This window comes from Anomaloglossus baeobatrachus, chromosome 5, assembly GCF_048569485.1.
Source record: "Anomaloglossus baeobatrachus isolate aAnoBae1 chromosome 5, aAnoBae1.hap1, whole genome shotgun sequence".
Classification (NCBI taxonomy): Eukaryota; Metazoa; Chordata; class Amphibia; order Anura; family Aromobatidae; genus Anomaloglossus; species Anomaloglossus baeobatrachus.
Genome location: NC_134357.1, coordinates 40,843,641 through 40,871,640, shown reverse-complemented (window position 1 = coordinate 40,871,640; position 28,000 = coordinate 40,843,641). Strand labels below are relative to the sequence as shown.

The 28,000-nt window shown below is 46.9% G+C and overlaps 2 protein-coding genes across 4 annotated transcripts in view; one reads left to right on the top strand and one right to left on the bottom strand.

The window, feature by feature from the left end:
- The window catches only part of DHX32 (DEAH-box helicase 32 (putative)), a 120,679-nt gene extending 119,657 nt beyond the window's left edge, over positions 1 to 1,022 (top strand). For 2 of the 3 annotated variants that reach the window (XM_075348441.1, XM_075348440.1), the window contains exon 12: positions 224 to 1,021. In XM_075348441.1, coding sequence (XP_075204556.1) covers positions 224 to 404 — 181 coding nt within the window. In that variant the 3' untranslated portion in view covers positions 405 to 1,021. Of the gene's footprint in view, positions 1 to 223 lie in introns of all 3 variants that reach the window. The other variant, XM_075348443.1, reaches the window with a different exon arrangement.
- BCCIP (BRCA2 and CDKN1A interacting protein) lies at positions 479 to 26,665 on the bottom strand. Its single transcript, XM_075351601.1, has 6 exons — positions 26,606 to 26,665; positions 26,452 to 26,532; positions 24,351 to 24,449; positions 22,473 to 22,660; positions 12,632 to 12,800; positions 479 to 878 (listed from the first exon to the last, which is right to left on the bottom strand). The coding sequence occupies exons 1-6, from the start codon at positions 26,663 to 26,665 to the stop codon at positions 708 to 710; spliced, it is 768 nt and encodes a 255-aa protein (XP_075207716.1). The 3' UTR covers positions 479 to 707.
- Positions 26,666 to 28,000: the final 1,335 nt, after the last annotated feature.

Genomic DNA, 28,000 nt, shown 5'->3' with positions numbered 1-28,000 from the left:
TTTGTGCTCAGGATTCGGTAGCAATGAGCTTTTCATTGATGTAAAATGCAGCTCTCCAAGTCTCCGGGGGTAGAGTCTGCATATTAATCTGAAAAATCCACTGTGAATCTTTTTGAAAAGGGACGATAGCAGAAAAAGATGAAAGCTTTGAGTTACAGACGTTATGGCGTCATTACCTCAGCAGGATTAATATATATCTTTTTTTCTTCTTCTTTCTATGTAGGTTTATGCAGTTGGCGCCACAATATTATTTCAGTAACCTGCCCCCTAGTGAGAGCAAAGAGCTATTACAGAAGGCATTAGACGCAATATCTACAATCCCTGACTCTCCGGAGCATGAGGATGATGAAGACACCGATGACGAAGAGCAAAGTGCTCCGGAGCAAAGATGTAATATACAATGACCCCCACACCCCTTCCATCCTCCCCTCCCCCACCCCTCCACCCTCCGTGCCTGATAATGAAGGCGTCACAAAAGTGCAATAGGAGCCGGAAAGAGACTTTAATGAACTGTGAATTTGATCATTGTTACAACTTTCACTTTTTTTTGTATATTTTGTTTTCCGTTCTTTGTGTCATGGTAAATTAGTAATAAAATATAATTCCCATTTCTGAAATGTTACGCGTCTGCTAGGTCCTAGGAGGAACCCAATACAAAAAGTTGTAGATTTATCTGGACACCGGCCACTAGGGGCAGCAGATCTTCTCTACACGGACAGATACTCCTTGAACTTCTCCATGATGGAATTCATTCTGTCCGCCGGGACCAACATGACCGTTCTCAGGGGTTTCATGGGCACGTCGTCAAAGGACCACTTCCCTGCCAACTGGGTGTCGCACTCTCCCTGCACCGAGTAGTTGAATTTCAAGGTTGCATTCTGCAAAGGAAAAAGACAATTTGAGACATACGACGACCACATGTAGCGTAGCGGTCGTACAGGATGAGGGCAATATGGCTTGTTTTTCCAGTAACTCCACCACCTCTGGGCAATAAGTTGTGGTTGATAAATCAGTTCTGCTCTGTGCTTTCTATCAAAAAGAGCACCACACTTGTCCAGTGGTCATCTGTGGTACTGCAGTTTTTGGTGATTATTGTCCAATACAAGTTGAGCAAAATGACATACAGGATTCTGGTCCAATAAATCCATGAAAAACTGCAGTCAAATTCCATATGAAATTAAAATAGAATTTTATAACCACACGGATAGTAGAAAATTACAATCAGTATAATGAGGAGAACATAGGTGCAGAATAAGGAAGGACGCGTACGCAGGGACCAAGTATAGGATTGGTATGTAAGTATGGATCAAGGCATAATAAATTTAAATATTGCACAACCCAAAATCTTATAAACTTAGCAGGCAATTATTTAACACTAGAACTACTGAGGTAGTCATTTTGACTACTTTGCACCATGTATTTCTATATAGGTGTCACGAGTCCAGTAGTTCTAGTGTTAATAAGAACTTACAAGAATTGTGCACTATGTCCGCTCTGTAAGAATTGCGATAAATAGCATATAATGCTGTCAACAATGCATGTGGCCTCTAAAAACATGTCACACTCAAAAATCATGTCTGATCAAAGTCAGAAATACAGGTCAAAAATGTTAGTAACAAATAGTATGAGAGAGTGTACACACGCCAATCACAAATAATGTCAAAAGTTAGCATATAAACTATAGACTATCAAATAGTAATTAGGCCAAAGGTAGGTACAATCCAAAGGGTCCAGAGTAAGCCCAACGCGAAACGTGCGTCGGGGCCCTTTGGATTGTACCTACCTTGGAATGGGATAATATGGGTAAGCTGGATCATCGTTACACTTAGAAACTTCTATTGCACTTGGTGAACTGCCCTCATGTGGTGGCTTCTATTATTGCAGTTTTGCATTGTCATGGTTGGCCTAATTACTATTTGATAGTCTACAATTTATATAGTGTATTAGCTTTTGATTTGTGATTGGAGTGTCATTATCCTCAGCAATTCTTACAGAGTGGGCATAGTGCAATTCTTGTAAGTTCTTATTAAATCATTGCCTGCTAAGTTTACAAGATTTTGGGTTGTGCAATATTTAAATTTATTATACCTTGATCCATACTTGCATACCAATCCTATACTTGGTCCCTGGGTATGCGTCCTTTCTTTTCTGCTCCTATGTTGTTCTCCTCCTCATTAAACTGATTGTAATTTTCTAATCTGTAGTAAAATTTCAATTTCATATCATGGAATCTGACTCCGGGTTTTTCTTGGATTTATTGTGTTTAGGAGGTTCCTAAAAAATTGTATTTGATAGATTGTTTTCTCGTATGATATTGATCTCAAGGATTCTGGTCTAAGTAGCCATGGCCACCAGACCGGAGCCATGTGAACCATCCTCCTTCCCAAATTCACCAATGTCGACATTGCGCTGGACCTACTAATGTATAGGTGTACCCACATCTACAACGGGGCCCAGACGTGTCTCAGTATGGAAATAGTCAGAAAAAACAAATCCATGGAAGATCCGATCACCCCTCCATGACAGCTGTGCGAGTCAGGGCCTGTCCTCAAAATAAGTCCCATCAGTGAAAAATCACCTGCTATACATCTGTGTCATGTCCTGAGCATATGGCAAACATGTACGAGATGGGAATACCCTTTAAATGTTGAGGTTTCGGTTACACCTGTGCTTATAGAGCTGGCTGCACTTTCTCTACAAAAATCCAAGAGGAGGAAAATTGAACATCTCTGATCTAACATTTACAGGGTTACACTTTTTTATGGTCCCACTACTAATTATAGTGTAATTTTTTCCAAAAATACACTAAGCAGGTTCTTAAAAAAAAGCATTCAATGTATGGATATTTTTTTTTTTTTCTTGTTTTAGTGGGAGGTGCCTCCTATCAGCTTCTACCAGCACTATAGGGTGCTGGAACTTGCTTTCCCCTTACTTCCTGGAATTGCTCCTGCCATTGTATGGAGTCTGCCAGACAGAAAAGTAAGAGCGAAGACAAAGCTTCATCCCACATCCTTTAAAGAAAAAATGCTTTGCCCCCACTTCCTTTAGAGACAAAGCTCCACCCCACTTCCTTTAAAGACAAAGCTCCACCCCACTTCCTTTAAAGACAAAGCTCCACCCCACTTCCTTTAAAGACAAAGCTCCACCCCACTTCCTTTAAAGACAAAGCTCCACCCCACTTCCTTTAAAGACAAAGCTCCACTCTACTTCCTTTAAAGACAAAGCTCCACCCCACTTCCTGGAGACAAAGCTCCACCCCACTTCCATTAGGGTTGTGGCAAGAAGGACATCCTTGGTTAGTGGGCGTGACTGGCTTGGTTGGTGGGCATGGTGATTTTACCCACAGACACCCTGCTTCTATTATAAACAACCCCATGAGCACGTGATGTTTCTTCCTGGTATCAGTTATGTTGGCGGAGGCCCTGCTCCTTCTAATCACATGGGCATGACGTCAACAGACTTAGCTACTTAACTTAGCCACTGGGATTTAGCCTCTACCCTTTAGTTAGAGACAAAGCCCCACCCTTACTTCTTTGAAACAAAGTTACACCCCCATTTCCTTGAGACAAAGCTCTGCCCCCAGGACCTTTAGAGACAAAGCTCCTCTCCTACTTCCTTAATAGACAGCTCCACTTAATTCCTGTAGACAAAGCTCCTCCCCCACTTCCTTAGGATACAAAGCTCCACAACCCATTTCTGTTAAAGACTAAGCCCCACCCCCATTTCCTAGAGACAAAGCTCCGCCCCCCACTTCCTTTAAAGATAAAGCTCCTCCCCCACTAAAGGGACAGCTCCATTTAATTTCCTGTACACAAAGCTCCTCCCCCTTTTCCTTAATAGCTCTGCGTCATTTCCTGTAGACAAAGCTCAGTCCACAGTTCCTTGAGACAGCTTCATTTCCTGTAGATGAACCTCCGCCCACACTTCATGTAAAGATACAGCTCTTCCCCCACTAAAGACAGCTCAATATCATTTTCTGTACACAAAGCTCCTCCCCCACTTCCATGACAGCTCCGCTTCATTTCTCGAACACAAAGCTCCTCCCCCACTTCCTTGACTGCTTTCATTTCCTGTACACAAAGCTCCTCCCACACTTTCTTGAGAGACAGCTCCACTTCATTTCCTATAGACGAAGCTCCGCCCACACTTCATTTAAAGATACAGCTCTTCCGCCACTAAAGAGACAGCTCAATATTATTTCCTGTACACAAAGCTCCTCCCCACTTCCATGACAGCTCCGCTTCATTTCTCGTACACAAAGCTCCTCCCCCACTTCCTTGACAGCTCTTTCATTTCCTGTAGACAAAGCTTCTCCCCAACTTCCTTGACAGCTCTTTCATTTCCTGTAGACAAAGCTTCTCCCCCACTTCCTTGATGGCTCCCCTTTATTTCCTGCAGACAAATCTCCGCCCATACTTCCTTGAGACAGCTCCACCTCATTTCCTGTAGACAAAGCTCTGCCTACACTTGAGGGGCAGCTCCACTTCCTTATGAGACAAAGCTGTTTCATTTCCTGTAGGCAAAGCTCCGCAACCCACTTCCTTCAGAAAGACAAAGCCCCACCCCCTTTCCGTTAGAGTTATAGCTCCGCCCCTGCTCAGCTGCTTTGGTCAGATTACACTGGCCAATGGGCAGTGGTCAGCAGGGGGCCCTGGATATACTTTGGCTGGCTCTTTGGAGTGTTTTTTTTGTTTTTGTGAGGAATAAAAACCTTGTTTTTTTACCGTATTTTTCGGACTATAAGACGCACCGGACTATAAGACGCACCCTGGTTTTAGAGGAGGAAAATGGGAAAATAAAACTTTAAGCAAAAAATGTGGTCATGACACACTGTTATGGGGCGAGGATCTGCTGCTGACACTGTTATGGGGGTAATGTCCCCAAATTCTCTACTAAGGTACCCCATCCTGGTAATGATCCACCTGCCTTGTATATGATCCTGCTATAAACCCCCATCAATCCTGTTCACATACCCCCCCCCATCCAGCCTGTTCACATACCCCCCCCCCCCCCATCCAGCCTGTTCACATACCCCCCCCATCCAGCCTGTTCACATACCCCCCCCATCCAGCCTGTTCACATACCCCCCCCCCCATCCAGCCTGTTCACATACCCCCCCCCCCCCCATCCAGCCTGTTCACATACCCCCCCATCCAGCCTGTTCATATACTCCCATCCTGCTATATGCCCCCATCGTGCTCATATACCATCCTGGTATATGGCCTGTATCCTATAGCACAGAGAAAAAAGAAGGGAATTTTGTTTACTTACCGTAAATTCCTTTTCTTCTAGCTCCAATTGGGAGACCCAGACAATTGGGTGTATAGCTTATGCCTCCGGAGGCCACACAAAGTATTACACTAAAAGTGTAAAGCCCCTCCCCTTCTGCCTATACACCCCCCGTGCATCACGGGCTCCTCAGTTTTGGTGCAAAAGCAAGAAGGAGGAAAAAATTATAAATTGGTTTAAAGTAAATTCAATCCGAAGGAATATCGGAGAACTGAAACCATTCAACATGAACAACATGTGTACACAAAGAACAACAGCCCGAAGGGAACAGGGGCGGGTGCTGGGTCTCCCAATTGGAGCTAGAAGAAAAGGAATTTACGGTAAGTAAACAAAATTCCCTTCTTCTTTGTCGCTCCATTGGGAGACCCAGACAATTGGGACGTCCAAAAGCAGTCCCTGGGTGGGTAAATAATACCTCATAATAGAGCCGTAAACGGCTCCGTCCTACAGGTGGGCAACCGCCACCTGAAGGACTCGCCTACCTAGGCTGGCATCTGCCGAAGCATAGGTATGCACCTGATAGTGTTTCGTGAAAGTGTGCAGGCTCGACCAGGTAGCCGCCTGACACACCTGCTGAGCCGTAGCCTGGTGCCGCAAGGCCCAGGACGCCCCCACGGCCCTGGTAGAATGGGCCTTCAGCCCTGAGGGAACCGGAAGCCCCGAGGAACGATAAGCTTCGAGAATTGGTTCCTTGATCCACCGAGCCAGGGTTGATTTGGAAGCCTGTGACCCTTTACGCTGGCCAGCGACAAGGACAAAGAGTGCATCCGAGCGGCGCAGGGGCGCCGTACGAGAAATGTAGAATCTGAGTGCTCTCACCAGATCTAACAAGTGCAAATCCTTTTCACATTGGTGAACTGGATGAGGACAAAAAGAGGGTAAGGAGATATCCTGATTGAGATGAAAGGGGGATACCACCTTAGGGAGAAATTCCGGAACCGGACGCAGAACCACCTTGTCCTGGTGAAACACCAGGAAAGGGGCTTTGCACGACAACGCTGCCAGCTCAGACACTCTCCGAAGTGAAGTGACTGCTACTAGGAAGACCACTTTCTGCGAACGGGCGTGAGAGAGAAATATCCATCATTGGCTCGAACGGTGGTTTCTGAAGAGCCATCAGCACCCTGTTCAGATCCCAGGGTTCTAACGGACGCTTGTAAGGAGGGACGATGTGACAAACCCCCTGCAGGAACGTGCGTACCTGTGGAAGTCTGGCTAGACGCCTCTGAAAAAACACAGAGAGCGCAGAGACTTGTCCCTTAAGAGAGCCGAGCGACAAACCCTTTTCCAATCCGGATTGAAGGAAGGACAGAAAAGTGGGCAAGGCAAATGGCCAGGGACAAAACCCCTGAGCAGAGCACCACGACAGGAATATCTTCCACGTCCTGTGGTAGATCTTGGCGGACGTTGGTTTCCTAGCCTGTCTCATAGTGGCAATGACCTCTTGAGATAACCCTGAAGACGCTAGAATCCAGGACTCAATGGCCACACAGTCAGGTTGAGGGCCGCAGAATTCAGATGGAAAAACGGCCCTTGAGACAGCAAGTCTGGTCGGTCTGGTAGTGCCCACGGTTGGCCGACCGTGAGATGCCACAGATCCGGGTACCACGACCTCCTCGGCCAGTCTGGAGCGACGAGGATGGCGCGGCGGCAGTCGGCCCCGATCTTGTGTAACACTCTGGGCAACAGTGCCAGAGGAGGAAACACATAAGGGAGTTGAAACTGCGACCAATCCTGAACTAAGGCGTCTGCCGCCAGAGCTCTGTGATCTTGAGACCGTGCCATGAATGTCGGGACCTTGTTGTTGTGCCGGGACGCCATTAGGTCGACGTCCGGCATGCCCCAGCGGCAACAGATCTCCTGAAACACGTCCGGGTGAAGGGACCATTCCCCTGCGTCCATGCCCTGGCGACTGAGAAAGTCTGCTTCCCAGTTTTCTACGCCCGGGATGTGAACTGCGGATATGGTGGAGGCTGTGGCTTCCACCCACAGTAGAAGGCTTGCCGACTGCGTGTCCCGCCTTGGTGGTTGATGTATGCCACCGCTGTGGAGTTGTCAGACTGAATTCGGATCTGTTTGCCTTCCAGCCACGGCTGGAACGCCTTTAGGGCAAGATACACTGCCCTTATCTCCAGAACATTGATCTGAAGGGAGGACTCTGTCTGAGTCCAAGTACCGTGAGCCCTGTGGTGGAGAAAGACCGCTCCCCACCCTGACAGGCTTGCGTCCGTCGTGACCACCGCCCAGGATGGGGGCAGGAAGGATTTCCCCTTCGACAGAGAAGTGGGGAGAAGCCACCACTGAAGGGAAGCCTTGGCTGCCCGCGAAAGGGAGACGTTCCTGTCGAGGGACGTCGACTTCCTGTCCCATTTGCGGAGAATGTCCCATTGAAGTGGGCGCAGATGAAACTGCGCAAAAGGAACTGCCTCCATTGCTGCTACCATCTTCCCTAGGAAGTGCATGAGGCGCCTCAGGGGGTGTGACTGGCCTTGAAGGAGAGATTGCACCCCTGTCTGTAGTGAACGCTGTTTGTTCAGCGGAAGCTTCACTATCGCTGAGAGAGAGTATGAAACTCCATGCCAAGATATGTCAGTGATTGGGCCGGTGTCAGATTTGACTTTGGAAAATTGATGATCCACCCGAAACTCTGGAAAGTCTCCAGAGCAATGTTCAGGCTGTGTTGGCATGCCCCTTGAGAGGGTGCCTTGACAAGCAGATCGTCTAAGTAAGGGATCACAGAGTGTCCCTGAGAGTGTAGGATTGCCACCACTGTTGCCATAACCTTGGTGAAGACCCGTGGGGCTGTCGCCAGGCCAAAAGGCAGTGCCACGAACTGAAGGTGTTCGTCTCCTATGGCGAAACGCAGGAAGCGCTGATGCTCTGGTGCAATCGGTACGTGGAGATAAGCATCTTTGATATCGGTTGATGCCAGGAAATCTCCTTGGGACATTGAGGCGATGACGGAGCGGAGCGATTCCATCCGGAACCGCCTGGTTTTCACATGCTTGTTGAGCAGTTTTAGGTCCAGAACAGGACGGAAGGATCCGTCCTTTTTTGGCACCACGAACAAGTTGGAGTAAAAACCGTGACCCCGTTGCTGAAGAGGAACAGGGATCACCACTCCTTCCGCCTTCAGAGTGCACACCGCCTGCATAAGAGCATCGGCTCTCTCGGGGGGCGGAGATGTTCTGAAGAAACGAGTCGGAGGACGAGAGCTGAACTCTATCCTGTAACCTTGAGATAGAATGCTGAGACCCTGAACAGTGTGATGAGGTGGAGGGAATTTCCCAGCGAGCCCGCTTAGGCGGCCTGGGACTGCGGTCCGTGTCAGAGACCTCACCCTGGGACCTATGGGTCACCCCAGGGGCACTTTGCTGTTCCAATTGAGGGGGACCTGGGGTCAAAGATTGAACAGTGCCCGGGGCCTGAATCACCGGTCTGGACTGTAAGGCTTCTACTATTTCAGCCGACCATTTATCCATACTCTCAGACAGTTTGTCAGCAAAAGCTGCAAACTCCGTCCCTGTCACCTGGACAGTGGTAGCAGGTGGTTCCACCTGGGCCACCAGTAGCAGAGGCTCCGGCTAAGCAAGTGCCACAGGGGCCGAGCATTGCACACAATGAGGGTCAGTGGAACCTGCCGGTAGTATAGCTGCACATGAGGTACAGGTTGCAAAGTACGCCTGTGCTTTGGCACCCTTGCTTTTTGCGGACGACATGCTGTTATCTCCTCTGAGAACAATCCAGGAGGGTATATAGCCAAAAATCAACAGAGCGACCGTACAGTGCAAATGTATAGCCTATAAGCCTATATATATATATACACTTCGGCACTCAGTGGGGCCAGCACCACAGGTGCTGCTTACCGACCGCTCAGAGCGGTTGTGTGATCACCAGATTCCCTGCCTGGGTCTCCCTGTGTTGTCTCTCCTCTCCAGCGTCTGAATCGCTGACAGGAATGGCTGCCGGCGTTCTGTGGGGAGGAGGGGACCGTGGGCGTGCCCAAGAAAGTGCGGGAATCTAGTGCCCCAGTGTACTGAGTGAGGGGGGAGGAGGATACTAATGTATGCTCCAGCCCTCAGCGCTGACCATCTGTGCAGCGTCCCGCCCTTCCCCTGACTGGCAGGCCTGTGGGCGGGAATATGCGATACTAGGCCGCAGAAGCCGAGGACTAAAGTTATAAGCGCGGCCGGCAATAAGCGCGGCCGCGCGGTACTCCCCGGCGCACTAACACACCCAGCAGTGCTGCAATGTGTATGGCACAAGCGCTCCATGCGCGGTCCCCACGGGGACACAGTGTACCTCACAGTAGCAGGGCCTTGTCCCTGACGATACCCGGCTCCTATCCAGCAGATTCCCCAGGGGCTGCGGAGGGAGCACGGTCCCCGTGCCTGGAGACCGATTCGGGTCCCACTTCACCCAGAGCCCATAAGGGATGGGGAAGGAAAACAGCATGTGGCTCCTGCCTGTGTACCCGCAATGGGTACCTCAACCTTAACAACACCGCAGACAAAGTGGGGTGAGAAGGGAGCATGCTGGGGGCCCTGTTATGGGCCCTCTTTTCTTCCATCCGACCTAGTCAGCAGCTGCTGCTGACTAAGCTGTGGAGCTATGCGTGGATGTCAGCCTCCTTCGCACAAAGCATAAAAACTGAGGAGCCCGCGATGCACGGGGGGTGTATAGGCAGAAGGGGAGGGGCTTTACACTTTTAGTGTAATACTTTGTGTGGCCTCCGGAGGCATAAGCTATACACCCAATTGTCTGGGTCTCCCAATGGAGCGACAAAGAAATAAACGTTTATACTCACCTTTTCCTCACTCCCTCCAGCACCGATCATCTTCCTCTCTGCACCACTGACGTGTGTGTGTGTGTGTGTGTGTAGCCGTTCCCCTGCATCGCGATGTCTTCCTGTCTGTGCTGATCAGCTGACCAGCACAGATCAGCTGATCAGTACAGACAGGAAGACATCGCGTGCAGCAGGGGGACGGCTCCACACACGGGGACAGGTGAGCGCTGGTAATGACGCGCGGGGGGCAGTGAATGCAGCTGCACATGATCACTCCAGGCTGTAATTGCCAGGGGTGATCATGCGGCCGGCTCTTTGCTATGCGCGCGTCCCCGCTCATCCTTCCGCCCACCTGTCAGTGCCGGCTTCTGCGCTGAGAGATGGGCGGGAGGATGGGCGTGCATATGTAATGAGCGGGCACACGTGGTCACGGCAGGCGCTGCTGCTGCCTGCTCGTGCCCCCGATGACCTGCAGCACCCTCATTCCCAGCCGCAGCCCTATAGTCAGACCATAAGACGCACCCCCAACTTTCCCCCAACATTTGGGGGAAAAAAAGTGCGTCTTATGGTCCGAAAAATACGGTAATTTATAGCATGAGATCGGGTTGTTTAGGAATACGTGGAGCATTTACTGATATTAGTTTAGTGAATATAAGAAATGACCTCTGATGACCTCCAATAAAGGAAGTCTCGGCCAAGACTTATCTCCAGTAAGGGAACATGGTAAATTTTTAGGCTAAGTAATAGATTGGACTACAGAGGGATTGTGATAAAACTGATATTGGCCCTTTTGGTTTTTTATATTCTAGGACATTCAGTTGTGGATTTGCAGTAATTCTGCCGCCATGTAATACTCCTTTTCTCCTGTAGTGGCCACTGCAATGGTCTGATGATCCTGCCCCAGTCCGGAGCAGTAAGTGCTGGGATGCTCTTCTCTGCATTTCTCCGCTCTTGCATATGATGGTTGATCAGTCACAGCTTTCTTAGCACAGGCGTGTCTGCACGCTCTGGATGTAGCTGGTTAATGATGCGCATGACTGCGGGGCTCGCAGGTCGTTTAAATATATATTTTTAATTAAATGTAATTCAGCGTGCATTAGTGGTATGCGGATCTGGAGTGATACATGGACGCCGCTGCCGAGCAACATATTTTATGACCATATTAAAATCTAATTAAGCGGCGTGGAAGGGAGGGGGCAGGAGACGTAATGGACATGTGACTATTCCATTAACCTGTTCTGGCTCTTTAACAGATCTAACATGTAAGTTTTCCCGCTAGGTCAGGGCCATTCCTTGGGAGTTGTATTGGGTGTAACCTTTTATGTTAAAATTTGCCCTGTTAATAGAAATAGACTGGAAACTCTGTAGTAATATATTAAGGTCAGGCTCACACGTGGCAGCACCAGAACGGTGGAGCTTGTAGACGGACCAAACAGCAAGTGGGATCTCACATACAAGTGAAGCACGTTGTTTATGGGTGCTGCCCCCTATACTACCTACATACAAAAGTATACAGCCACCACTAGAGGGAGCTCACTACATACAGATGTATACAGCCACCACTAGACAGAGCTCACTACATATAAATGTATACAGCCACCACTAGGAGCAGCTCACTACATACAAATGTATACAGCCACCACTAGAGGGAGCTCACTGCATAAAAATGTATATGGCCACCACTAGAGGGAGGGCACTAAATAAAAATGTATTCAGCCACCACTAGAGGAAGTGCTATACATTAGAAATGTATACAGCCACCACTAGAGGGAGCTCACTACATACAAATGTACACAGCGACCAATAGAGGGAGCTAACTATATAGAAATGTAAACAGCCACTATTAGAGGACGCTCACTACAAACAAACGTATACAGCCACCACTAGAGGGAGCTCACTAAATATAAAATGTATAGAGCCACTACTAGAGGAAGCGCTATACATAGAAATGTATACAGCCACCATTAGAGGGAGCTCTATACATAAATGTATACAGCCACCACTAGAAGGAGCTCAGAGATACAAATGTACACAGCCACCAATAGAGGGAGCTAACTATATAGAAATGTAAACAGACACTATTAGAGGATTCTCACTACAAACAAATGTATACAGCCACCACTAGAGGGAGCTCACTACATACTAATGTATATAGCCACCACTAGAGGGAGCTCACTGCATGAAAACGTATACAGCCACCACTAGAGGGAGCTCACTACATACAAATTTATACAGCCACCACTAGAGGGAGCTCACTACATACATATTTATACAGCTACTAATAGAGGGAGCTCACTGCATAACATGTTAGACAGATTTTCACCCTCTATAATTCAGTTGGTGAATGTGCGGCTCTTTTGCATCTTCTTTTTGCAATGCTATCTGTTGGGTGAGATCCGGTGTACATGGAAACGTACGCTAAGAAAGCTGACAACTGCATAGATGATACAATACCAAACATTGCTTGTCACCCAGATTTCCCAAAAAACAGTTTGTTTTCGGCAGACTATTGTATGGGCACACGGAGCGGCATTTAAAGGAACAATTGTGTTTTACCTCGTAGAAAAACTCCTCTTCTGCGTTAGCGAACATCATTTCTTCCTTCCCTTGCGTTCCGGCTCCTCTGGATTTCTTCGCCGCCTCCGTGAAGGTTTTACTTATGATGAGATAGTAATAACATTTCCCGCAGGGCTTGTTGGTCCGCTGCGCCTCCGCCAGTTCTTTCCTGTACAGGGGGGAGGTCAATTGGGAACAATTAGGGCGCACGGCTCTCGGAGACACGGCGATAATTCACAAGACGGCGAATTATTATGTATGGAGAAATGAGGAAACGGCAGAACATAAAAGTATCAATACGTTATTTACTGTTCATCATAAAGCGACTGAGCGGATACACGATCCAGGAGGAAACTCCGCAACTTCCCCCGAAACTTCACCCACTCAGCGAAAATCAATGGAGCCCAAATGCTGTTCCTCAGCCAAGTCCATTATCAGGGAGGCGAAGGGGACGGAGGCTTTTCACAGTCGCTGCTCCTAGGAAAGCAAATTGACTGCCAGGGAAATCACCAGTGTCCAATCTGTTCTGTAAATACTTGCGGTCAGAGCACAGCGGCACTGGGGGGATTTAAAGGAACGCTGCTCCTTTCTTCTGATGTGATACTGCTACTACTACTCCAAGCATGGCCGGATCACCTGCGCAGAGGTAGACACCAGCCTGTGGATCCCAAGCTGCTGTAGAACTACAACTCCCAACATGCTTTAATAGCTTGCACAGCAGGTCAGTATAACCTGTGGCATTGCAGCTTCTGTGAAACTACTAGTCCCAACATGCCAGCGCCGTGGTGCGCTAAGGTCCGAATGCTGGAACTTGCAGCTCTTTTGCACTCCATAGACGGTCATGTGACAAAATGATGCCTGAAACCACCACTAGAGGGAGATTACTGCATACACAGGCAGCACGGTGGATCGGGTTAGCACTGTATGGTGGCTCAGTACTTAGCACTGTGTGGTGACTCAGTGGTTATCACTGTACGGTGGCTCAGTGGTAAGTGTTGTACTGTGGCTCAGGGGATAGCATTGTTTGTACTGTGGCTCAGTGGTTAGCGCTGTACGGTGGCTCAGGGGATAGTACTGTACAGAGGCTCAGGGGGATAGCACTGTACAGAGGCTCAGGGGTTAGCACTGTACGGTGGCTCAGGGGTTAGCACTGTACAGAGGCTCAGGGGGATAGCACTGTACAGAGGCTCAGGGGTTAGCACTGTACGGTGGCTCAGGGGTTAGCACTGTACGGTGGATCAGGGGTTAGCACTGTACGGTGGATCAGGGGTTAGCACTGTACGGTGGCTCAGGGGATAGCACTGTACGGTGGCTCAGGGGATAGTACTGTACGGTGGCTCAGGGGATAGTACTGTACGGTGGCTATGGGGATAGTACTGTACGGTGGCTCAGGGGATAGCACTGTACGGTGGCTCAGGGGATAGCACTGTACGGTGGCTATGGGGATAGTACTGTATGATGGCTCAGGGGATAGTACTGTACGGTGGCTATGGGGATAGTACTGTATGATGGCTATGGGGATAGTACTGTATGATGGCTCAGGGGATAGTACTGTACGGTGGCTATGGGGATAGTACTGTATGATGGCTCAGGGGATAGTACTGTATGGTGGCTCAGGGGATAGTACTGTATGGTGGCTCAGGGGATAGTACTGTATGGTGGCTCAGGGGATAGTACTGTACAGAGGCTCAGGGGATAGTACTGTACAGAGGCTCAGGGGATAGTACTGTATGGTGGCTCAGGGAATAGTACTGTATGGTGGCTCAGGGGATAGTACTGTACAGAGGCTCAGGGGTTAGCACTGTATGGTGGCTCAGGGGATAGTACTGTACAGAGGCTCAGGGGATAGTACTGTATGGTGGCTCAGGGGATAGTACTGTATGGTGGCTCAGGGGATAGTACTGTATGGTGGCTCAGGGGATAGTACTGTACAGAGGCTCAGGGGATAGTACTGTACAGAGGCTCAGGGGATAGTACTGTATGGTGGCTCAGGGAATAGTACTGTATGGTGGCTCAGGGGATAGTACTGTACAGAGGCTCAGGGGTTAGCACTGTATGGTGGCTCAGGGGATAGTACTGTATGGTGGCTCAGGGGATAGTACTGTATGGTGGCTCAGGGAATAGTACTGTATGGTGGCTCAGGGAATAGTACTGTATGGTGGCTCAGGGGATAGTACTGTACAGAGGCTCAGGGGTTAGCACTGTATGGTGGCTCAGGGGATAGTACTGTACAGAGGCTCAGGGGATAGTACAGGGATCGACCTAATAAGGCAAGTCTTCTCTGCTCAGCCACCACAACCCCTTCATGTAGCTGACCACTGCCCCTCTCCCATAAACTTCCTCCCCACCATCACCGAAGGAGAGCTTGCACGTCTTCTCTCAAAAGCGCACCTCACCACCTGCGCACTTGACCCCATGCCATCCCACCTCCTTCCCAACCTCACCACCATCCTTACTCCAGCCTTAACCCACCTCTTCAACCTATCTTTAACGACTGGAACCTTCCCCTCTGCCTTTAAACATGCAACAGTCACACCTATCCTAAAGAAACCTTCCCTCGATCCAACCTCTACTACCAGCTATCGCCCCATATCACTACTCCCACTTGCCTCAAAACTCCTGGAACAGCATGTCCATGCTGAACTTTCCTCCCACCTCTCCTCTAACGCTCTCTTTGACAACCTACAGTCCGGCTTCCGTCCACATCACTCTACCGAAACTGCCCTGACTAAAATCACAAATGACTTGCTTACTGCCAAAGCGAACAAGCACTTCTCTATACTCCTACTCCTAGACCTGTCCTCAGCCTTCGATACCGTTGACCACTCCCTCCTATTACAGACCCTCTCTTCCCTTGGTGTCAGAGATCTTGCCCTCTCTTGGATCTCTTCATACCTCTCAAATCGCACTTTCAGTGTCTCCCACTCTCACACAACCTCTTCATCCCACCATCTCTCTGTTGGCGTCCCTCAAGGCTCTGTCCTAGGACCCCTACTTTTCTCTATCTACACATTTGGCCTAGGACAACTCATAAAGTCCCATGGCTTCCAATACCACCTATATGCCGACGACACCCAGATCTACCTCTCTGACCCAGATGCCACATCTCTGCTGTCCAAAATCCCGAAATGTCTATCTGCTATATCCTCCTTCTTCTCCTCTCGCTTCCTAAAGCTCAATGTGGCCAAAACTGAACTAATCATCTTTCCTCCGTCTCACCTACACTCTCCACCTGATCTATCTATTACAATAAATAACACCACGCTCTCGCCAGTACCCAAAGTTCGCTGCCTCGGAGTGACCTTTGACTCTGCCTTATCCTTCATACCACACATCCAGTCCCTCACCACCTCCTGCCGTCTTCAACTCAAAAATATTTCCAGAATCCGCCCTTTCCTCAATTTGCAATCTACTAAAATGCTAGTGCATGCCCTCATAATCTCCCGCCTCGACTACTGTAACATCCTCCTCTGTGGCCTCCCTGCCAACACGCTCGCCCCTCTCCAGTCCATCCTTAACTCTGCTGCCCGACTTATCCACCTCTCTCCTCAATACCACCCCGCTTCTCCCCTCTGCATGTCCCTCCACTGGCTTCCAATCTTCCACCGTATCCAATTCAAACTTCTAACACTGACCTACAAAGCTGTGCATAATCTTTCCCCTCCGTACATCTCCGAACTACTCTCCCACTACACTCCAACACGTCACCTCCGGTCCTCCCAAGATCTCCTCCTCTCCTCCTCTCTCATTCGCTCCTCACGCAACCGACTCCAAGACTTCTCCCGAGCATCCCCAGTCTCCTGGAACTCGCTGCCTCAACACGTCAGACTATCCCCTACCCTTGCAAACTTCAAACGGAACCTGAAAACTCATCTGTTCAGAAATGCCTACAATCTACAATGAACTCGCTGCCGCCCGACCACCGTGCGGAGCTGCCGCCCGACCACCGTGCGGAGCTGCCGCCCGACCACCGTGCGGAGCCGCCGCCTGACCTACACCCCACCTATTGTCTCCTCCCCATAATCCTATAGAATGTAAGCCCGCAAGGGTAGGGCCCTCTTCCCTCTGTACTAGTCTGTCTACTGTAACTTGTATACGTATTTTGTATGTAACCCCCTTCTCATGTACAGCACCATGGAATTAATGGTGCTCTATAAATAAATAATAATAATAATAATAATAATAATATGGTGGCTCAGGGAATAGTACTGTATGGTGGCTCAGGGGATAGTACTGTACAGAGGCTCAGGGGTTAGCACTGTATGGTGGCTCAGGGGACAGTACTGTATGGTGGCTCAGGGGACAGTACTGTATGGTGGCTCAGGGGATAGCACTGTATGGTGGCTCAGGGGATAGCACTGTATGGTGGCTCAGGGGATAGCACTGTATGGTGGCTCAGGGGATAGTACTGTATGGTGGTTTAGGGGATAGAACTGTATGGTGGCTCAGGGGTTAGCACTGTATGGTGGCTCAGGGGATAGTACTGTACAGAGGCTCAGGGGTTAGCACTGTATGGTGGCTCAGGGGATAGTACTATATGGTAAGCTCAGTGGTTAGCACTGCACTGTGGCTCATTTGTTAGAACTGTACAGTGCCTCAGTGGTTAACATTGTACGGTAGCTCAGTGGTTAGCATTGTTGCTTTGCAGCACTGGCGTCCTGGGTTTAAATCCCACCAAGGACAACATCTGGAAGGAGTTTGTATGTTCTCCTTGTGTTTGTGTGGATTTCCTCCATGTCTGGATTAGAGTGGCTGTCATCGCACACTGGTGTCAATAGCACCTTTAGAAATATAGTTAGTTAGAAAATTGTAGACACGTTCAACACTTATTTGACCCGCTGTATGTCACTACTCTGTTGCGGGTGTATGAAGCAGGTTCAGCAGATGAGCCGCTCCATACACAGCACATGCAAGCATGGTTATACAGGCTGCATCTACCTCTAGCAGCAGCAATAGGAGTTTGCTCCAGTCTCTGCTGTTTAATCACTCACTGACAGCGGCATTTACATGACGAAATTTTGTCACCGCAGTCTTGGTGCTCCCGAGAAGACAAGCCACAGGTTGGTCATAAGGAAAGGAAGTATTGCAGTAAATAGTGTTTGTGATAAAGGTTTAAGTAGTAAAAAAAAAAAAAAAAAGTCTCCTAGTCCATATGTGAGCACTTGCAGAGCTTCACAGTACATCTCAGGTTCTGCAGAGTCTCACAGTACACGCCTGAGCTGCTGCAGAGCCTCACATTACACACCTGAGCTGATGCAGAGCCTCACAGTACACGCCTGAGCTACTGCAGAGCTTCACAGTACACGCCTGAGCTACTGCAGAGCCTCACAGTACACGCCTGAGCTACTGCAGAGCCTCACAGTACACGCCTGAGCTACTGCAGAGCCTCACAGTACACGCCTGAGCTGCTGCAGAGCCCCACAGTACACGCCTGAGCTACTGCAGAGCCTCACAGTACACGCCTGAGCTACTGCAGAGCCTCACAGTACACGCCTGAGCTACTGCAGAGCCTCACATTACACGCCTGAGCTACTGCAAAGCCTCACATTACACGCCTGAGCTGATGCAGAGCTTAACGATACACGCCTGAACTACTGCAGAGCCTCACAGTACACGCCTGAACTACTGCAGAGCCTCACAGTACACGCCTGAGCTGCTGCAGAGCCTCACAGTACACGCCTGAGCTACTGCAGAGCCTCACAGTACACGCCTGAGCTACTGCAGAGCCTCACAGTACATGCCTGAGCTGCTGCAGAGCCTCACAGTACACGCCTGAACTGATGCAGAGCTTAACGATACACACCTGAACTACTGCAGAGCCTCACAGTACACGCCTGAGCTGCTGCAGAGCCTCACAGTACACGCCTGAACTACTGCAGAGCCTCACAGTACATGCCTGAGCTACTGCAGAGCCTCACAGTACATGCCTGAGCTGCTGCAGAGCCTCACAGTACACGCCTGGGCTACTGCAGAGCCTCACAGTACACGAATGAGCTACTGCAGAGCCTCACAGTACACGCCTGAACTGATGCAGAGCTTAACGATACACACCTGAACTACTGCAGAGCCTCACAGTACACACCTGAGCTACTGCAGAGCCTCACAGTACACACCTGAGCTACTGCAGAGCCTCACATTACACGCCTGAGCTACTGCAAAGCCTCACAGTACACACCTGAGCTACTGCAGAGCCTCACAGTACACCCCTGAGCTACTGCAGAGCCTCACATTACACGCCTGAGCTACTGCAGAGCCTCACAGTACACGCCTGAGCTACTGCAGAGCCTCACAGTACACGCCTGAGCTACTGCAGAGCCTCACAGTACACGCCTGAGCTACTGCAGAGCCTCACAGTACACGCCTGAGCTACTGCAGAGCCTCACAGTACACGCCTGGGCTACTGCAGAGCCTCACAGTACATGCCTGAACTGATGCAGAGCTTAACGATACACGCCTGAACTACTGCAGAGCCTCACAGTATATGCCTGAGCTACTGCAGAGCCTCACAGTATATGCCTGAGCTACTGCAGAGCCTCACAGTACACGCCTGAGCTACTGCAGAGCCTCACAGTACACGCCTGAGCTACTGCAGAGCCTCACAGTACACGCCTGAGCTGCTGAAGAGCCTAACAGTACACGCCTGAGCTGCTGAAGAGCTTAACAGTACACGCCTGAGCTGCTGAAGAGCCTCACAGTACACGCCTGAGCTGCTGAAGAGCCTCACAGTACACGCCTGAGCTGCTGCAGAGCCTCACAGTGCACGCCTGAGCTGCTGAAGAGCCTAACAGTACACGCCTGAGCTACTGCAGAGCCTCACAGTACACGCCTGAGCTACTGCAGAGCCTCACAGTACACGTCTGAGCTGCTGCAGAGCCTCACAGTACATGCCTGAGCTGCTGAAGAGCCTAACAGTACACGCCTGAGCTGCTGAAGAGCCTCACAGTACACGCCTGAGCTGCTGAAGAGCCTCACAGTACACGCCTAAGCTGCTGCAGAGCTTCACAGTGCACGCCTGAGCTGCTGCAGAGCTTCACAGTACACCCTTGAGCTGCTGCAGAGCTTCACAGTACACACCTGAGCTGCTGCAGAGCTTCACAGTACACCCCTGAGCTGCTGCAGAGCTTCACAGTACACCCCTGAGCTGCTGCAGAGCTTCATAGTACACGCCTGAGCTGCTGGAGAGCTTCACAGTACACGCCTGAGCTACTGTAGAGCCTCACAGTACACGCCTGAGCTACTGCAGAGCTTCACAGTACACGCCTGAGCTACTGCAGAGCCTCACAGTACACGCCTGAGCTACTGCAGAGCCTCACAGTACACGCCTGAGCTACTGCAGAGCTTCACAGTACACGTCTGAGCTGCTGCAGAGCCTCACAGTACATGCCTGGGCTGCTGCAGAGCCTCACAGTACATGCCTGGGCTGCTGCAGAGCCTCACAGTACATGCCTGGGCTGCTGCAGAGCTTCATAGTACATGCCTGGGCTGCTGCAGAGCTTCATAGTACATGCCTGGGCTGCTGCAGAGCTTCATAGTACATGCCTGGGCTTCTGCAGAGCTTCATAGTACATGCCTGGGCTGCTGCAGAGCCTCAGAGTACACGCCTGAGCTGCTGCAGAGCTTCATAGCACATGCCTGGGCTGCTGCAGAGCCTCACAATACACTCAGCTGCTGCAGAACATTTTAGTAGATATCTCAACTGGAAAAACTTGCAAAAATGTAATTAATTTTAATTTTTATCTGTATGTTTTTGCAGGGGATTTGTAACAAAGAAAATTCAGTTTTGTTTCCCGCACACGAGCACCGCTGATCTCTGACAGCTTCCTCATAAATTACAGCCGAGTCCTTCCAGCACGATCCGCCTCTACGGCAGCACTTACTGCGGTCACCAGGACTATGACCCCCCGCGCCTCTGAGCAGTGGTGTCAATGTGCGATACAGTCATTTTCTGACACCCCCGGGGTCGCCCCTCTGCAAGACCTGTAATTAGCAACTTACGCTGCGCTCCTCTCATATAAATTGCAGGTTCCACGGCTCTGATTAAATAATAGCACGGAACATTCGCTCTTCTCCATCTGCAACGTTTTGTCTTAAAGGGCCAGCGATCCCAATATTAGCCAAATAAATAGATCAAAATCAGAAGGCTTGCACGCCTTATCTAGTGTGTATAGGGGAACCCGCTTTTCCTCTATAGAAGCAGCACCATTCTTAGTCATTTTACCCAATACAAATTAAAATTATCTCCAGAGCTGCATTAAGAGTTTTGCTGTGAAGCCCGATTTGTTGCAGAAGAGCCTGACCATAGATACAAGTGATGGTGCTTACTTTAAGGGATGCAAGCTTTTGTGCAAAACCTCCTTCAGATGAACAGAATAGAAATCTGTTACATTTGGACATAGCCTGTTAATCCGGAATATGTGATAATCTGGCGTTTATCAGGTTTGAAAGTTGGATTATATGGCCCCAACTTCAGTAGTTTAGAGTTCCTTTTGCAACCAATGCCATCAGTATGTTTTGCAACAATAAGGTGAAGGTCTTGAGACAGCTCCCTGGTTTTACCCCTCATGAGATGTTTCTTGTGTACCACCTTCGTTATGAGAAATCTTTTTATAGGCCATCAGTTGAATCAAATGATATAAGTAGCAGGATTGCTTTTTAATTACTGACCGATTTTGGCTTCTGTCATGACTTTTTGCCCCTCTCTTTCTTCATGTGTTCTATACTGTTTTCTCTGTGTCATTTCTCATTATTAGACCACTAAATTTATGGACATCTATGGTTTGATTGCTTTGCAAATGCAATCTGTGAGTGTGTTTAAGTCATTGAAACACACTCGAAAGTGCAAAGTTGTGCAAAAGTATTAAAAGTATAAAATAATTAATAATAAAACCATATAATAATAATAATAATAATAAAAAATATAATAAAATATAAAAATCAATATACTACTACTACTACAAAAATAATAAATTAATAATAATAATAATAATAATAATAATAAATATAATAAAATATAAATCTCAATAGTAATATTAATAACAAAAAAATAATAAAATATAAAACTCAATATAATAATAAATAAAAATATAATAAAATATAAAAATCAATATACTAATAATAAAAATAAAAATATAATAAAATATTAAAAAATATAATAAAATATAAAACACAATATAATAGTAATAATAATAAATAAATATATAATAAAATATAAAAATCAATATAATAATAAACATATAATACAATTTTTATATTGTATTATATGTTTTTTATTATTGTTATATTGATTTTTATATTTTATTATATTTTTATTTATTACATTATTATATTGATTTTTTTATAATTAATATAATAATAATAATGTAATAAATAAAAATATAATAACATATAAAAATCAATATAATAACAATAATAACCAAAATAATAAATAATACCATATAATATAAAATAATAAATATAATATATTTAATAAAAAAATATGTAATAATATACACAAATAATATAAAAAAATAATAATAATAATACAATAGAAAAAAAAATAGATAAAATAAATTATATATATAAAATAAAATAAAGCAAAAAAAAAATAAAACAAAATATCTGTACAGTCTGAAAGAAGAAATAGATTGGGTGGGATGTGAATAAAATAAAAATAAATTACAATGGTTCCTTCTGAAACAGAACACATCTCGTCCCCACTTATCACATCAGTGTCTTCGTGGCACCGATAGAATTTCACTCCAGACATTTACATTTAAATAACATCTTTGATGCCAACTGAGGGGAAAAATGGATGTAAAAAAAGGGAAAAAATGTTGAAAGGATGGCAGAGAATGAGACTTACTGCAGCTGCTGGTGCATGGGCAGAGCGATCTGCGCGGGGACGTTAATGAATCGCTCGCTCAGGAGTAATCCCACCGGCTTGCTGTTGTCATTGAATATTTTCTCCAGCTGTTGGACGGTGATCTGGTCGCAGATCTTCTCGCAATGGCTGAGAATCAGCTCTTTTATCTGCTCCGCACATGGGACTCCCTAAAAAAATACACAAAAAACCATCATAATTGTGTATATGATAATGACACCACCTGATCCTGAGCGGAACTCGGATACAAGACTATGCGACTTCCATGGTGGAATCTACATCACTTCCCGGCCAAGTCTGCATATCCTCCGCTCCTGTACTGCCCCGACTAATGCTCCACTCACATCCAGAGCGAAATTCATAATTCTGCATCTCTGCTCATAGACCCCTCTCTGCTTCTATAATACTATTTTCAATATTAGACCACTAAACCTTAACATACATCTCAGCTGCTGCAGAGCCTCTTAGTACACATTTCCACTACCACAGAACCTCATGGCACACATGTCAGCTACTGCAGAACCTCAAGTACATCTTAACAGTGGCTGCAAAGCTTCATAATACTTACCTGAGCTGCTGCAGAACCTCATATTACACATCTCAGCTGTTGGAGAATCTCCTACTACACATTTCAACTGCCTCAGAACCTCATGGTATATACGTCAGCTGCTGCAGAACCTCACAACACACTTATCAATGGCTGCAGAGCTTGATAATACTTGCCTGAGCTGCTGCAGAACCTCATAGTAGAAACCAGAGATGCTGCAGGACCTCATAGTACAAGCCTAAGCTGCAGTAGAACCTCATAATACAAGGCAGAGCTGCTGCAGAACCTCATAGTACAATTCAGAGCTGCTGAAGAACTTCATAGTACCAACCAGTGCTGCTACTGAACCTTATAGTATAAGCCAGAGCTGCTGCAAAACTGCAAAACCTCATAGTACAAACCAGAACTGCTGCAGAACCTCATAGTACAAACCAGAGCTGCTGCAGAACCTCATAGTACAAACCAGAACTGCTGCAGAGCCTCATAGTACAAACCAGAAGTGCTGCAGAACCTCATAGTACAAACCAGAGCTGCTGCAGAACCTCATAGTACAAACCAGAGCTGCTGCAGAACCTCATAGTACAAACCAGAACTGCTGCAGAACCTCATAGTACAAACCAGAGCTGCTGCAGAACCTCATAGTACAAACCAGAACTGCTGCAGAGCCTCATAGTACAAACCAGAGCTGCTGCAGAACCTCATAGTACAAACCAGAACTGCTGCAGAACCTCATAGTACAAACCAGAACTGCTGCAGAGCCTCATAGTACAAACCAGAACTGCTGTTGAACCTCATAGTACAAACCAGAGCTGCTGCAGAACCTCATAGTACAAACCAGAGCTGCTGCAGAACCTCATAGTACAAACCAGAACTGCTGCAGAACCTCATAGTACAAACCAGAACTGCTGGAGAACCTCATAGTACAAACCAGAACTGCTGCAGAATCTCATAGTACAAACCAGAACTGCTGCAGAACCTCATAGTACAAACCAGAGCCCCTGCAGAACCTTTTATTGCACACTACAGCCACTGCAGAACCTCATAATACACACAACTGCTGAAAAATCTCATAATGCACATTTCAGCTGTTGCAGAATCATATAATACACATCTCAGCTGCTGCAGAACCTCGTGATGCACACTTAAGCTGCTGCAGAGTCCCATAGCACATGCCTGAGGTTATGACTTCTAGAAGGCCCCTTTGGATCCATTGTACATGCCCCGTATCAGAGAGATCGCGGCTATTTGGTGCAATCACTTTATGGGAACCGCAGGGGACGGATGATGGAAATGACAGATGCAGAGGACGCTACCTTCCTCTCCGTTAAGTTCAGAAGACTGATGAAGCCAAACACGTGGTCCTCCTCCTCTTCATCATCATCATCATCATTCTCCTCCAGACTTTCGGCTTGCTAAAGAATCACAGGACAAATAAAGATTTATATTAAGGAAACTTTTTAAGACATACAGTGACTTGCAAAAGTATTCAGCCCCCTTGAATTTTTAAACCTTTTCCCACATTTCAGGCTTCAAACATAAATATAAAAATGTTAATGTTCTGGTGAAGAATCAACAACAAGTGGGACACAATTGTGAAGATGAATGATATTTATTGCTTATTTTAAATTTTTGTAAGAAATAATAAACTGAAAATTGGGGCGTGCAATATTATTCATCCCCTTTAAGTTAATACTTTGTAGCGCCCCCTTTTGCTGTGATTACAGCACAAGTCTCTTGGGGTCTGTGTCTATAAGTTTTGCACATGGAGAGGCTGAAATTCTTGCCCATTCTTCCTTTGTAAACAGCTGGAGCTGAGTGAGGTTGGATGGAGGGCGTTTGTGAACAGCAGTTTTCAGCTCTTTCCACAGATTCTCGATTGGGTTCAGGTCTGGACTGTGACTTGGCCATTCTAACACCTGGATACGTTTATTTGTGAACTATTCCATTGTAGATTTTGCTTTATGTTTGGGATCCTTGTCTTGTTGGAAGACAAATCTCCGTCCCAGTCTCAGGTCTTTTGCAGACTCCAACAGGTTTTCTTCAAGAATGCTCCTGTATTTGGCTCCATTCATCTTCCCATCAATTTTAACCATCTTCCCTGTCCCTGCTAAAGAAAACCAGGGCCAAACCTTGATGCTGCCACCACCATGTTTGACAGTGGGGATGGTGTGTTCAGGGTGATGAGCTGTGTTGCTTTTACGCCAAACATATAGTTTGGCATTGTGCCCAAACAGTTTGATTTTGGTTTCATCTGACCAGAGCACCTTCTTCCACATGTTTGGTGTCTCCAGGTGGCTTGTGGCAAACTTTAAACAACACTTTTTATGGATATCTTTGAGCAATGGCTTTCTTCTTGTCTCTCTTCCATAAAGGCCAGATTTGTGCAGTGTACGACTGATTGTTGTCCTATGGACAGACTCTCCCACCTCAGCTGTAGGTCTCTGCAGTTCATCCAGAGTGATCATGGGCCTCTTGGCTGCATCTCTGATCAGTCTTCTCCTTGTGTGAGATGAAGTTTGGATGGACGGCCGTGTCTTGGTAGATTTGCAGTGGTATGATTCTCCTTACATTTCAATATGATCGTTTGCACAGTTCTTTCTTGGGATGTTTAAAGTTCTTAAAATCTTTTTGTAACCAAATCCAGCTTTAAACTTCTCCACAACAGTATCACGGACCTGCCTGTTGTGTTCCTTGGTCTTCATGATGCTATCTGTGCTTTAAACAGAACCCTGAGACTATCACAGAGCAGGTGCATTTATACGGAGACTTGATTACACACAGGGGCTTATATTTATCATCATCAGTCATTTAGGACAACATTGGATCATTCAGAGATCCTCAATGAACTTCTGGAGTGAGTTTGCTGTGCACTGAAAGTAAAGGGGATGAATAATATTACACCCCCCAATTTTCAGTTTATTCTTTTTTACAAAAGTTTAAAATAAGCAATAAATTTCGTTCACCTTCACAATTGTGTCCCACTTGTTGTTGATTCTTCACCAGAACATTAACATTTTTATCTTTATGTTTGAGGCCTGAAATGTGGGAAAAGGATGAAAAATTCAAGGGGGCCGAATACTTTCGCAAGGCACTGTATATTCAAAATGAGGAGTAATTCTGCAACTATCATGGTCCCAATTACAAATTTTTCTGTCTTGTCTGTTTTTGCTGGTAGACTTAGCGCCATATTCATCAAAAATGATGCACAATTTTGGAAGAATAGGTCACGCCGCATCTTTCAGTGTAGTTTTGGAAAATCATTTAACTACGACAGGTGCAATGCAAGGTGGAAAGTGATGGGAAAGAGGGTTCCAGCACCTGTAGTGCTGGCATAATGCTGATAAAGAGAAAGTGTCTATTTGCAAAAGGGATCTTCTTGTTGGCGAGGTCAGAGTAAAGAAATATATCCCTTACCTTAATGACGCTTCCAATGTGGTTCTGTTGAATCAGGAGATCGGCCAACTCGGTGGTATTCACGTGGGCCTTCAGTAACAGCTAGGACATTAATGGAAAGGATAATGAAGAACATAGGAAAGCCGATCTGTCTACATATAGCATTAATAATTACGTGGTACATTAACATCTGTGGTGTCCCAAAGCAGCTCCTACTTATAACAATAATCTTCATTTCTATAGCACCAACATATTCTGCAGCGCTTTACAATTCAGAGGTTCATATAATACACGATCACCCAACATAGACTTGATTGTCGGACTCCATTTGTGGTGCTCTACAGCTTCCCTCAGAGATTTGGAGGTGTCCGAGCCATATTGCCAGAGTTCATGCAAACGAATACATCCATATTATGATGGGAGGATAGCCGCACGGAGTGCCCCTTTATTCCTTACCATCCATCTTTGATTAAAGGATTTGCACCAAGGTGATAAATTATCCCGTATCCGCAAAACAGATGATAAGTTCCTGATTACTATGATCCGACCAGTCCCGAAATATGGCCCTCGCCTTCATTCATTCTTAATGGGGCTGCAAGTGATGTGCTAACAACAGGAGGCCCCTTTAAAATGCTCCGCAAAAGTCTCAAGATCAGCGGGGGTCTCAGCAGGTAAAGCCCCAGCAATCAGGAAGCAATCCCCTATACTGTGTTACTGCTACTCATCACTGGTGATAGGCGGATTCGCGGATACCAGGGATCGGCGGGTCCCACCGGGTTTAAAAAAAAAAAAAAATCCGCTTTGGGCTCGGAATCAATCTCTGATACCTGCCTGGACCCCGGTCCCCATATCATGCATGTAATCATGGTAGAAGGGATAGGGGGATTAGACTAGGTAAAGTTCCAGGATTGTCGCATCCATTAGATGGGCTCCTACAAACTGCTATTTTTAGGCTGGGGGGGGGCCCCAATAACCATGGACCTCCCCAGCCTCAAAATACTAGCCCGCAGCTGTCTGATTTATCATGGCTAGGTATCAAAATTGGGAGGACCATACGCCATTTTTTTAAAAAAATTATGAATTTAAATAATTAAAAAAAAAAAAAAAAGCTGCACACTGTTTTTTTATTATTTATTTAAATAATAATAATAATAATAATAATAATAATAATAATAATAAAAAAAAAAAAGCTGCATGCAGTTCCTCCTATTTGTATACACAGCAAAGATAAGCGCAGGGCTGGGGGCTGCAGCCTGTAGCCATATGCTTTATTTGTGCAGGGTATCTGAATATGGGAGGATCCTACGCTTTTTTTATATTTATTTTTACATCAATATAGACACACACACACACACACACACACACACATACAGTGTCTGGTTGTAGTCAGACACATTGTCACAGAGTGGGGGCGCTGTCTGAACGCAACCAATCACAGATGCCGTAATTGCTGGTGGGCGGGGAAAGCAGTGTATACATATATATATATATATATATATTTTAAAGAATAATGAGTGGCCCTGGAAGTAGTATGAGCACTCCGGAAGTGGTGATACAGTCGCACGGAGAC

Coding starts and splice junctions, on each gene's coding strand:
- BCCIP (XM_075351601.1), bottom strand. CDS start 26,665: ATGAAGATTATTGTTATAAGTAGGAGCTGCTTTGGGACACCACAGATG. Junction 26,533..26,605: donor CACAGATGTTAATGTACCAC/GTAATTATTAAT, acceptor TTAATGTCCTAG/CTGTTACTGAAGGCCCACGT. Junction 879..12,631: donor AAGAGGAGTTTTTCTACGAG/GTAAAACACAAT, acceptor TTTCCTTTGCAG/AATGCAACCTTGAAATTCAA.